The sequence below is a fragment of the Arachis stenosperma genome, chromosome 6 (genome assembly GCF_014773155.1).
Source record: "Arachis stenosperma cultivar V10309 chromosome 6, arast.V10309.gnm1.PFL2, whole genome shotgun sequence".
In the NCBI taxonomy this organism is placed as follows: Eukaryota; Viridiplantae; Streptophyta; class Magnoliopsida; order Fabales; family Fabaceae; genus Arachis; species Arachis stenosperma.
Genome location: NC_080382.1, coordinates 93,301,785 through 93,315,105, shown reverse-complemented (window position 1 = coordinate 93,315,105; position 13,321 = coordinate 93,301,785). Strand labels below are relative to the sequence as shown.

General features: G+C 40.5%; 1 protein-coding gene across 1 annotated transcript; it reads left to right on the top strand.

Annotated features, from left to right (window-relative positions):
* Nucleotides 1-1,097: 1,097 nt before the first annotated feature.
* On the top strand, nt 1,098-1,733 carry LOC130934286 (uncharacterized). Its single transcript, XM_057863873.1, has one exon. The coding sequence runs from the start codon at nt 1,098-1,100 to the stop codon at nt 1,731-1,733; it is 636 nt and encodes a 211-aa protein (XP_057719856.1).
* Nucleotides 1,734-13,321: the final 11,588 nt, after the last annotated feature.

Here is a 13,321-nt window from a genome sequence, read left to right as displayed (position 1 = left end):
AAGCCTCAACTTATCACCCTGGTCCAGAATAATTATCAATATGGAGGAAGCCCTGCTGAAGATCCAAACCAACATCTCTATGTGTTTTTGAGAATTTGTGACACTGTTAAAACCAATGGAGTCCATCCTGACATCTATAAGATTTTGTTATTCCCATTCTCACTAAGAGACAAAGCCACACATTGGTTAGAAACCTTCCCTAAAGAGAGCATCACCAACTGGGATGATTTGGTTAGTAAATTCCTAGCCAAATTCTACCCCCTCAAAGAGTCATTAAATTGAAAACTGATGTGCAAACCTTCAGACAGCTAGAGGGAGAATCATTGTATGAAGCTTGGGAGAGGTATAAATCTTTGATTAGAAGATGCCCAGAAGGAATATTCAGTGAATGGGTTGAGCTACAAAATTTCTATGAGGGCTTATCCATGAGCTCAAGAAAAGCCTTAGATTGTTCGTCAGGAGGATCATTGCAGATGATGAAGACTGCTCAAGAGGCACATGATCTCATAGAAATAGTAGCCAACAATGAGTATTTCTACTCCCCTGAAAGACAAACAGCCCCTAAGAAAGGTGTATTTGAGCTTGAAGGAGTTGACACAATCTTGGCTCAAAACAAGATTATGCATCAGCAACTCTAACAACAAATTAAAATAATGTCAAAGAGGATGGATGGACTACAACTTGCAACAGTGAGCACAACCAATCAACCACCAGTGGTGTGGGGACAACAAGAAGAGAGCTATGAAGAGCAGTAGCCTGAACAGGTTCAATACATGCAAAACCAAGGTGCTGGACAGAATGATTTCCATGGAGACACTTATAACTCTTCTTGAAGGAACCACTCCAATCTGAAGTGGGGAGAGAACCAAAATTCATGGCAAAGAAACTCCAACCAAAATAACTCCCGAAACACAAACCATCAAAACCATCAAAAGACTAACCAAAATCAATACAGAAAACCACAAAATAATCACCCTACACCCACCTATTATCCACCAAATAACCCATCAACTAACCAAATTAACTATCATCCACCATCTACATTCCACACTCAACCACAACCACCCCAAGAATCTCAAAGAATCTCTAATCTAGAGATGATGATGGAGAAAATGATAAAGCATCAAGAATTGGCCAACAAGAACCATGAAGCTTCACTAAGGAATATGGAAAGACAAATTGGACAATTGTCCAAGCAAACAGCTGCTGAAAGACCAACCAATTCACTACCAAGTGACACCATTCCCAACCCCAAGGAAGAATATAAATCAATTCAACTCAGGAGTAGAAGGACATTGGAGAATGAAAAGGCTAACAGCAAGAAAGAAGAGGAAGTTGAAGAGAAGGATCAAGAGCATTCCAAGAAGAAAGAGGATGAACCACAAGCTTCAAAGAAAGGAAAACAAGTCAAGGAAGAGCAATCACAATTAGATAAGAAGGTGGTGAAGCCATACACGCCTCCTCTGCCATACCCTCAAAGATTGCAAAGAGAGCTCAAAGACCAACAACTTTTCAAGTTTCTAGAGGTTTTCAAGAAGCTAGAAATCAATCTTCCACTTGCTGAAGCATTGGAGCAAATGCCTTTGTTTTCCAAATTCCTCAAGGAGCTAATCAACAAAAAGAGAAGATGGAATGAAAAAGAAACTGTGATCCTGACTCAAGAGTGTAGTGCTGTGATTCAGAAAGGACTACCGCCAAAACTCAAGGATCCTAGAAGTTTATTTCTACCATGAATCATTGGCAACATGCCAATTGATAAAGCCTTGTGTGACCTAGACTCAAGCATCAATTTAATGCCACTCTCCATGATGAGAAGGCTGTCCATAGAAGAGGTGAAGCCCACAAGAATGCCTCTTTAACTAGCCGATAGGTCACTTATCAAACCCAATGGAGTGGTAGAGAATCTCCTAGTTAAGGTGGAAAAGTTCGTATTTCTGGCAGATTTCGTGATCTTAGATTTAGATGAATGGTGCACGAAATTGTGATCTCAATGGTGCCAACAACTTGGTACGCACAATTGTAATATCACTCTTTTTCATAACTTCGCACAACTAACCAGCAAATGCACTGGGTCGTCCAAATAATAAACCTTACGTGAATAAGGGTCGATCCCACGGAGATTGTCAGCTTGAAGCAAGCTATGGTCACCTTGTAAATCTCAGTCAAGCGGATTCAAATGGTTATGGAGTTTTAATAATTAAAAGATAAATAAAACGTAAAATAAAGATAGAGATACTTATGTAAATCATTGGTGGGAATTTCAGATAAGTGTATGGAGATGCTTTATCCCTCTTGAATCTCCGCTTTCCTACTGCCTTCATCCAATCCTTCATACTCCTTTCCATGGCAAGCTGTATGTTGGGTGTCACCGTTGTCAATGGCTACTTCCCGTCCTCTCAGTGAAAATGGTCCTCTACAGTTTCCTGCATGGCCAATCAGCTGTTGGTTCTCGATCGTGTAGGAATAGGATTTACTATCCTTTTGCGTCTGTCATCACGCCCTACAGTCGCGAGTTTGAAGCTCGTTACAGTCATCCCATCCCAGATCCTACTCGGAATACCACAGACAAGGTTTAGACTTTCCGGATCTCAAGAATGCTGCCAATGGATTTTAGCCTATACCACGAAGACTCTGATTTCACTGAATGGAAGGCTCTGTTGTCAAGAGAGGCAACCATGCGTCGTGGATCAGGAATCCAAGAGATACACACTCTAGCTTTCGCAGGTAGAACAGAAGTGTTTGTCAGGCACGCGTTCATAAGTGAGAATGGTGATGAGTGTCACGGATCATCACATTCATCAGGTTGAAGTGCGAATGAATATCTTAGAATAAGAATAAGCATGAATTGAATAGAAAACAGTAGTAATTGCATTAATACTCGAGGAACAGCAGAGCTCTACACGCTTAATCTATGGTGTGTAGAAACTCCACCGTTGAAAATACATAAGTGATAAAGGTCCAGGCATGGCTGTGAGGCCAGCCCCCAATGTCTAAGATCACATAAACTGATCAAAGATAGATACCAAGATGAAAATACAATAGTAAAAAGTCCTATTTATACTAGACTAGTCACTAGGGTTACAGAAATGAGTAAATGATGCAGAAATCCACTTCCAAGCCCACTTGGTGTGTGCTTGGGCTGAGAATTGAAGCTTTCACGTGTAGAGGTCTTCCTTGGAGTTGAACGCTAGTTTGTAACTTATTTCTGGCGTTTGACTCTGCTTTGCAACTTGTTTCTGGTGTTTAACGCCAGAATATGGCAGAAAGCTGGCATTACACGCTAGTTTGTATCGTCTAAACTCGGGCAAAGTATGGACTATTATATATTTTTGGAAAGCCCTGGATGTCTACTTTCCAACTCAATTGAGAGCGCATGATTTGGACTTCTGTAGCATCAAAAATTTCATTTCGAGTGCAGGGAGGTCCAAATCCAACAGCATAAGCAGTCCTTTGTCAGCCTCTGAATCAGATTTTTGCTCAGGTCCCTCAATTTCAGCCAGAGTATACCTGAAATCACAGAAAAACACACAAAATCATAGTAAAGTCCAGAAATGTGAATTTTGCTTAAAAAATAATAAAAATATACTAAAAAGTGAATAAAACATACTAAAAACTATATAAAAATAATGCCAAAAAGCGTATAAATTATCCGCTCATCACAACACCAAACTTAAATTGTTGCTTGTCCCCAAGCAACTAAAGATCAAATAGGATAAAAAGAAGAGAATATACAATGAATCTCACAATATCACTGAAACTTAGTCCCAATTAGATGAGTGGGGCTAGTAGCTTTTTGCTTCTGAACAGTTTTGGCATCTCACTTTATCCTTTGAAATTCATAAGGATTGGCATCTATAGGACCTCAGAATTTTGGATAGTGTTATTGATTCTCCTAGTTCAGTGTGTTGATTCTTGAACACAGTTACTTTATGAGTCTTGGCCGTGGCCCTAAGCACTTTGTTTTCTAGTATTACCACCGGATACATAAATGCCACAGACACATAACTGGGTGAACCTTTTCAGATTGTGACTCAGCTTTGCTAAAGTTCCCAGTTAGAGGTGTCCAGAGTTCTTAAGCACACTCTTTTTGCTTTGAATCATGACTTTAATTATTCAGTCTCAAGCTTTTCACTTGGACCTTCATGCCACAAGCACATGGTTAGGGACAGCTTGATTTAGCCGCTTAGGCCTGGATTTTATTTTCTTGGGCCCTCCTATCCATTGATATTGGCTTTTTCTGCTTGCTTTTTCTTTTTCTTTCTTTTTTTTTGCTATTTTTTTTCTTTTCTCTTTTTTTTCGCAGGCTTTGTTATTCACTGCTTTTTCTTGCTTCAAGAATAAATTTCATGATTTTTCAGATTATCAATAACATTTCTCTTTGTTCATCATTCTTTCAAGAGCCAATAATTTTAACATTCATAAATTTCACTATAAAAAATATGCACTGTTCAAGCATTCATTCAGAAAACAAAAAGTATTGCCACCACATCAAAATAATTAAACTAATTTCAAGATAAAATTTGAAATCCAAGTACTTCTTGTTCTTTTGTAATTAAGCACATTTTTCATTTAAGAGAGGTGAAGGATTCATGGAATTATTCATAGCTTTAAGACATAGACACTTGACACTAATGATCATGTAATGAAGACACAAACATAGATGACACAATAAGCATAAAAATCGAAAAAAAAAATAGATAGACATGGAGATTAAGAAATGAGTCCACCTTAGTGAGGGTGGCGTCTTCCTCTTGAAAAACCAATGGAATGCCTAAGCTCCTCTATGTCTCTTCCTTGCCTATGTTGCTCCTCCTTCATAGCTCTTTGATCTTCTCTAATCTCATGGAGAATGATGGAGTGCTCTTGGTGCTCCACCCTTAGTTGGTCCATGTTGTAAATCAAGCCTTCTAAGGAGGTGTTGAGTTATTCCCAATAGTTGTGTGGAGGAAATTACATCCCTTGAGGCATCTCAGGGATTTCTTGATGAGGATCTTCCTCATGCTCTTGTTGAGATCCATGAATGAGCTCTCTTGTTTGCTCCATCCTTTTCTTAGTAATGGGCTTGTCCTCTTCAATGAGGATGTCTCCTTCTATGTAAATCCCAGTGGTGCACAAAATTGTGATCATCAATGGCGCCATCAACATGGTACGCTCAATTGCAATCTCAACTCTTTATCACAACTTTGCACAACTAACCAGCAAGTGCACTGGGTCGTCCAAGTAATAAACCTTACGCGAGTAAGGGTCGATCCCACGGAGATTGTTGGTATGAAGCAAGATATCGTCATCTTGTAAATCTCAGTCAGGCAGATTCAAATGGTTATGGAGGATTAATGATTAAAACATAAAGTAAAGATAGAGATACTTACGTAATTCATTGGTGAGAATTTCAGATAAGCATATGGAGATGCTCTGTCCCTTCCATCTCTCTGCTTTCCTACTGTCTTCATCCAATCCTTCTTACTCATTTCCATGGCAAGCTGTATGTAGGGTTTCACCGTTGTCAATGGCTACCTCCCATCCTCTCAGTGAAAATGTTCAACGTGCTCTGTCACAGCACGGCTATTCAGCTGTCAGTTCTCGATCGTGTCGGAATAGAATCTATTGATTCTTTTGCATCTGTCACTAACGCCCCACAATCGCAAGTTTGAAGCTCGTCACAGTCATTCAATCCTTGAATCCTACTCAGAATACCACAGACAAGGTTTAGACCTTCCAGATTCTTTTGAATGCCACCATCAATTCTAGCTTATACCCACGAAGATTCCGATTAAGGGATCCAAGACATATCCACTCAATCTAAGGTAGAACGGAGGTGGTTGTCAGGCACATGTTCATAAGTGAGAATGATGATGAGTGTCACGGATCATCACATTCATCAAGTTGAAGAACAAGTGATATCTTAGAACAAGAATAAGCTGAATTGAATAGAAGAACAATAGTAATTGCATTGATACTCGAGGTACAGCAGAGCTCCACACCTAAATCTATGGTGTGTAGAAACTCCACCGTTGAAAATACATAAGAACAAGGTCTAGGCATGGCCGAGAGACCAGCCCCCATAATCTAAGAACTAGACGTCCAAAGATGATCCTCAGATCTAAAGTGATCAAAAGATTCAAAGATCCAAAGATGAAAATACAATAGCAAAAGGTCCTATTTGTAGATAACTAGTAGCTTAGAGTTTACAAAGATGAGTAAATGACATAAAAATCCACTTCCGGGCCCACTTGGTGTGTGCTTGGGCTGAGCATTGAAGCTTTCATGTGTAGAGACTTTTCTTGGAGTTAAACGCCAGCTTTTGTGCCATTCTGGGCGTTTAACTCCCATTCTTGTGCCAGTTCCGACGTTTAACGCCGGGCAGTTTTGAGCTGATTTGGAACGCCGGTTTGGGCCATCAAATCTCGGGCAAAGTATGAACTATTATATATTGATGGAAAGCCCAGAATGTCTACTTTCTAACGCAATTGAGAGCGCGCCATTTGGGCTTCTGTAGCTCCAGAAAATCTATTTCGAGTGCAGGGAGGTCAGAATCCAATAGCATATGTAGTCCTTTTCAGCCTCTGAATCAGATTTTTGCTCAGGTCCCTCAATTTCTGCCAGAAAATACCTGAAATCACATAAAAACACACAAACTCATAGTAAAGTCCAGAAAAGTGAATTTTAACTAAAAACTAATAAAAATATAATAAAAACTAACTAAAACATACTAAAAACAATGCCAAAAAGCGTATAAATTATCCGCTCATCACAACACCAAACTTAAATTGTTGCTTGTCCCCAAGCAACTGAAAATCAAATATGATAAAAGAAGAGAATATGCAATGAATTCCAAAAATATCTATGAAGATCAGTATTAATTAGATGATTGGGGCTTTCAGCTTTTTGCCTCTGAACAGTTTTGGCATCTCACTTTATCCTTTGAAATTCAGAATGATTGGCTTCTATAGGAATTCAGAATTCAGATAGTGTTATTGATTCTCCTAGTTAAGTATGATGATTCTTGAACACAGCTACTTTATGAGTCTCGGCCGTGGCCCAAAGCACTCTGTCTTCCAGTATTACCACCGGATACATACATGCCACAGACACATAACTGGGTGAACCTTTTCAGATTATGACTCAGCTTTGCTAGAGTCCCCAATTAGAGGTGTCCAGGCTTCTTAAGCACACTCTTTTTGCCTTGGATCATGACTTTATTATATATATATATATATATATATTTGTATTCACTGCTTTTTCTTGCTTCAAGAATTATTTATATGATTTTTCAGATCCTCAGTAACATGTCTCCTTTTTCATCATTCTTTCAAGAGCCAACATTCATGAACAACAAATTCAAAAGACATATGCACTGTTCAAGCATACATTCAGAAGTCAAAGTATTGCCACCACATCAAAATAATTAATCTGTTATAAAATTTAAAATTCATGCAATTCCTCTCTTTTTCAATTAAGAACATTTTTCATTTAAGAAAGGTGATGGATTCATAGGACATTCATAACTTTAAGGCACAGACACTAAGGCACTAATGATCATAAGACACAAACATAGATAAACATAAGCATGAAAATTCGAAAAACAGAAAAATAAAGAACAAGGAGATTAAAGAACGGGTCCACCTTAGTGATGGCTGCTTGTTCTTCCTCTTGAAGATCTTATGGAGCGCTTGAGCTCCTCAATGTCTCTTCCTTGCCTTTGTTGCTCCTCTCTCATGATTCTTTGATCTTCTCTAATTTTATGGAGGAGGATGGAATGTTCTTGGTGCTCCACCCTTAGTTATCCCATGTTAGAACTCAATTCTCCTAGGGAGGTGTTGATTTGCTCCCAATAGTTTTGAGGAGGAAAGTGCATCACTTGAGGCATCTTAGGGATTTCATGATGAGTGGGATCTCTTGTTTGCTCTATTCTTTTCTTAGTGATCGGCTTGTCCTCATCAATGAGGATGTCTCCCTCTATGTTAACTCCAACTGAATAACAGAGGTGACAAATAAGATGAGGGTAGGCTAACCTTGCCAAGGTAGAGGACTTGTCCGCCACCTTATAATGTTCTTGGGATATAACCTCATGAACTTCTACTTCCTCTCCAATCATGATGCTATGAATCATGATAGCCCGGTCTATGGTAACTTCAGACCGGTTGCTAGTGGAAATGATTGAGCGTTGGATAAACTCCAACCATCCCCTAGCCACGGGCTTGAGGTCATGCCTTCTCAGTTGAACCGGCTTCCCTCTTGAATCTCTCTTCCATTGAGTTCCCTCTTCACAAATGTCTATGAGGACTTGGTCCAACCTTTGATCAAAGTTGACCCTTCTAGTGTAAGGGTGTTCATCTCCTTGCATCATGGGCAAGTTGAATGCCAACCTTACATTTTTCGGACTAAAATCTAAGCATTTCCCCCGAACCATTGTAAGCCAATTCTTTGGGTCCGGGTTCACACTTTGATCATGGTTCTTGGTGATCCATGCATTGGCATAGAACTCTTGAACCATTAAGATTCTGACTTGTTGAATGGGGTTGGTAAGAACTTCCCAACCTCTTCTTCGGATCTCATGTCGGATCTCTGGATATTCACTCTTTTTGAGTTTGAAAGGGACCTCGGGGATCACCTTCTTCATGGCCACAACTTTATAGAAGTGGTCTTGATGCATCCTTGAGATGAATCTCTCCATCTCCCATGACTCGGAGGTGGAAGCTTTTGCCTTCTCTTTCCTCTTTCTAGAGGTTTCTCCGGCCTTAGATGCCATAAATGGTTATGGAAAAACAAAAAGCAATGCTTTTACCACACCAAACTTAGAGGGTTTGCTCGTCCTCGAGCAAAAGAAGAAAGAAGATAGTAGAAGAAGAAGAAATGGAGGAGATGGAGGTGGCTTTGTGGTTCGACCAAAGGGAGAGAGGTAGTGTTTAGGTTGTGTGAAAATGAGGTGGTGAAGATGGGTTTATATAGGAGTGGATAGGGGTGTATGGTTCGGCCATTATGGGTAGGTTTGGGAGGGAAAGTGGTTTGAATTTGAGTGGTGAGGTAGGTGGGGTTTTATGAAGGATGAATGTGAGTAGTGAAGAGAATAGTGGGATTTGATAGGTGAAGGGTTTTTGGGGAAGAGGTGTTGAGGTGATTAGTGAATGGGTGAAGAGAAGAGAGAGAGTGGTGGGGTAGGTGGGGATCCTGTGGGGTCCACAGATCCTGAGGTGTCAAGGATAATTCATCCCTGCACCAAGTGGCGAGCAAAAATGCTCTTGTTGCCAATCCTGGCGTTAAACGCCGGGCTGGTGCCCATTTCTGGCGTTTAACGCCAGCTTCTTGCCTATTCCTGGCATTAAACACCAGTCTGGTGCCCCTTTCTGGCGTTTAAACGCCCAGAATGGTGCCAGACTGGGCGTTAAACGCCCATTTGCTGCCCTTACTGGCGTTTAAACGCCAGCAAGTTTTTCCTCCAGGGTGTGCTATTTTTCTTTCTGTTTTTCATTCTGTTTTTGCTTTTTCAATTGATTTTGTGACTTTCCATGATCATCAACCTATAGAAAACATAAAATAACAAAGGGAAATAGATAAATATAACATTGGGTTGCCTCCCAACAAGCGCTTCTTTAATGTCAGTAGCTTGACAGTGGGCTCTCATGGAGCCTCACAGATGTTCAAAGCAATGTTGGAACCTCCCAACACCAAACTTAGAGTTTGAATGTGGGGGTTCAACACCAAACTTAGAAGTTGGTTGTGGCCTCCCAACACCAAACTTAGAGTTTTACTGTGGGGGCTCTGTTTGACTCTGTTTTGAGAGAAGCTCTTCATGCTTCTTCTCCATGGTAACAGAGGGATATCCTTGAGCCTTAAACACAAAGGATTCTTCATTCACTTGAATGATTAATTCTCCTATGTCAACATCAATCACAGCCTTTGCTGTGGCTAGGAAGGGTCTGCCAAGGATGATGGATTCATCCATGCACTTCCCAGTCTCTAGGACTATAAAATCAGCAGGGATGTAATGGTCTTCAACCTTTACCAGAACATCATCTACAAGTCCATAAGCTTGTTTTCTTGAATTGTCTGCCATCTCTAGTGAGATTCTTGCAGCTTGTACCTCAAAGATCCCTTGCTTCTCCATTACAGAGAGAGGCATGAGGTTTATGCTTGACCCTAGGTCACACAGAGCCTTCTTGAAGGTCATGGTGCCTACTATACAAGGTATTGAGAACTTCCCAGGGTCCTATCTCTTTTGAGGTAATCTCTGCCTAGTCAAGTCATCCTGTTCTTTGGTGAGCAAAGGGGGTTCATCCTCCCAGTTCTCATTACCAAATAACTTGTCATTTAGCTTCATGATTGCTCCAAGGTACTTAGCAACTTGCTCTTCAGTGACATCTTCGTCCTCTTCAGAGGAAGAATACTCATCAGAGCTCATGAATGGCAGAAGTAATTCCAATGGAATCTCTATGGTCTCATTGTGAGCCTCAGATTTCCATGGTTCCTCATTAGGGAACTCATTGGAGGCCAGTGGACGTCCATTGAGGTCTTCCTCATTGGCGATCACTGCCACTTCCTCCTCTCCAAATTCGGCCATGTTGATGGCCTTACACTCTCCTTTTGGATTCTTTTCTGTATTGCTTGGAAGAGTACTATGAGGGAGTTCAGTAACTTTCTTACTCAGCTAACCCACTTGTGCCTCCATGTTTCTAATGGAGGACCTTGTTTCAGTCATGAAACTTTGAGTAGTTTTGATTAGATCAGAGACCATGGTTACTAAGTCAGAGTGGCTCTACTTAGAATTCTCTGTCTGTTGCTGAGAAGATGATGGAAAAGGCTTGCCATTTCTAAACCTGTTTCTTCCACCATTATTATTGTTGAAACCTTGTTGAGGTCTCTATTGATCCTTCCATGAGAGATTTGGATGATTTATCCATGAAGGATTATAGGTGTTTCCATAGGGTTATCCCATGTAATTCACCTCTTCCATTGAAGGGTTCTCAGGATCATAAGCTTCTTCTTCAGATGAAGCGTCCTTAGTACTGCCTGGTGCAGCTTGCATTCCAGACAGACTTTGAGAAATCATATTGACTTTCTGAGTCAATATTTTGTTCTGAGCCAGTATGGCATTCAGAGTATCAATCTCAAGAACTCCTTTCTTCTGATTTGTCCCATTGTTCACAGGATTCCTTTTAGAAGTGTACATGAATTGGTTATTTGCAACCATTTCAATGAGTTCTTGAGCTTCTGCAGGCGTCTTCTTCAGATGAAGAGATCCTCCAGCAGAGCTATCCAATGACATCTTGGACAGTTCAGACAGGCCATCATAGAAGATACCTATGATGCTCCATTTAGAAAGCATATCAGAGGGACACTTTCTGATCAATTGTTTGTATCTTCCCCAAGCTTCATAGAGGGATATCCTTCTGTCTGAAGGTTTGGACTTCCACTCTAAGCTTACTCAATTTTTGAGGTGGAAAGAACTTTGCCAAGAAGGCATTGACTAGCTTTTCCCAAGAGTTCAGGCTTTCTTTAGGTTGTGAGTCCAACCATATCCTAGCTATGTCTCTTACAGCAAAAGGGAATAGCATAAGTCTGTAGACCTCAGGGTCAACCCCATTGGTCTTGACAGTGTCATAGATTTGCAAGAATTCAGCTAAAAACTGATGAGGATCTTCCAATGGAAGTCCATGGAACTTGCAATTCTGTTACATTAGAGAAACTAATTGAGGCTTAAGCTCAAAGTTGTTTGCTCCAATGGTAGGGATAGAGATGCTTAGATCTTGTTCTTATGTATTTTCAACGGTGGAGTTTCTACACACCATAGATTAAGGTGTGGAGCTCTGCTGTACCTCGAGTATTAATGCAATTACTATTGTTCTTCTATTCAATTCAGCCTATTCTTGTTCTAAGATATCACTTGTTCCTCAACTTGATGAATGTGATGATCCGTGACACTCATCATTATTCTCACCTATGAACGTGTGCCTGACAACCACCTCCGTTGTACCTTAGATTGAGTGGATATCTCTTGGATCCCTTAATCGGAATCTTCGTGGTATAAGCTAGAATTGATGGCGGCATTCAAGAGAATCCGGAAGGTCTAAACCTTGTCTGTGGTATTTTGAGTAGGATTCAATGACTGAATGACTGTGACGAGCTTCAAACTCCTGAAGGCTGGGCGTTAGTGACAGACGCAAAAAGAATCAATGGATTCTATTCCAACCTGATTGAGAACCGACAGATGATTAGCCGTGCCGTGACAGGGTGCGTTGAACATTTTCACTGAGAGGACGAGATTGTAGCCACTGACAACGGTGATGCCCAACATACAGCTTGCCATGGAAAGGAGTAAGAAGGATTGGATGAAGACAGTAGGAAAGCAGAGAGACGGAAGGGACAAAGCATCTCCATACGCTTATCTGAAATTCTCACCAATGAATTACATAAGTATGTCTATCCTTGCTTTATGTTTTATTCATAAATCATCCATAACCATTTGAATCCGCCTGACTGAGATTTACAAGGTGACCATAGCTTGCTTCATACCAACAATCTCCGTGGGATCGACCCTTACTCGCGTAAGGTTTATTACTTGGACAACCCAGTGCACTTGCTGGTTAGTTGTGCGAAGTTGTGATAAAGAGTTGAGATTACAATTGAGCGTACCATGTTGGTGGCGCCATTGATGATCACAATTTCGTACACTAGTAACCTATTTCTGGCGTTTTACGCCCAGAATGGTGCCAGATTGGGCGTTAAATGCCCATTTTGCTACCCTTACTGGTGTTGAAATGCCAGTAAGTTCCTCTTCCATGGTGTGCTATTTTTAATGCTATTTTTTATTTTTCTTAAATTTTTGCAATTATTTTTATGACTCCACATGTTCATCAACCTAAAAAAAAGAAAATACATAGATAAATAAAATTGTGTTGCCTCCCAATAAGTGCTTCTTTATTGTCAATAGCTTGACAGTGAGCTCTCATAGAGCCTCACAAATGTTCAGAGCATTGTTGAGACCTCCCAACACCAAACTTAGAGTTTGAATGTGGGGGTTCAACACCAAACTTAGAGTTTGGTTGTGGCCTCCCAACACCAAACTTAGAGTTTGACTATGGGAACTTTGGTTGAGTCTGCAGTGAGAGAAGCTTTTCTTGCTTCCTATCCATGGTTACAGAAGGAGATCCTTGAGTTTTAAATACAAGGTAGTCCTCATTCAGTTGAAGGACCAACTCTCCTCTGTCCACATCAATCACAGCTTTTGCTGTGGCTAGGAAGGGTCTTCCAAGGATGATGGATTCATCCTCATCCTTCCCAGTGTCTAGGATTATGAAATCAGCAGGGATGTAAAGGCCTTTGA

What these genes read in the sequence shown, in the direction of transcription:
- LOC130934286 (XM_057863873.1), top strand. Translation starts at nt 1,098, where the DNA reads ATGATGATGGAGAAAATGATAAAGCATCAAGAATTGGCCAACAAGAAC.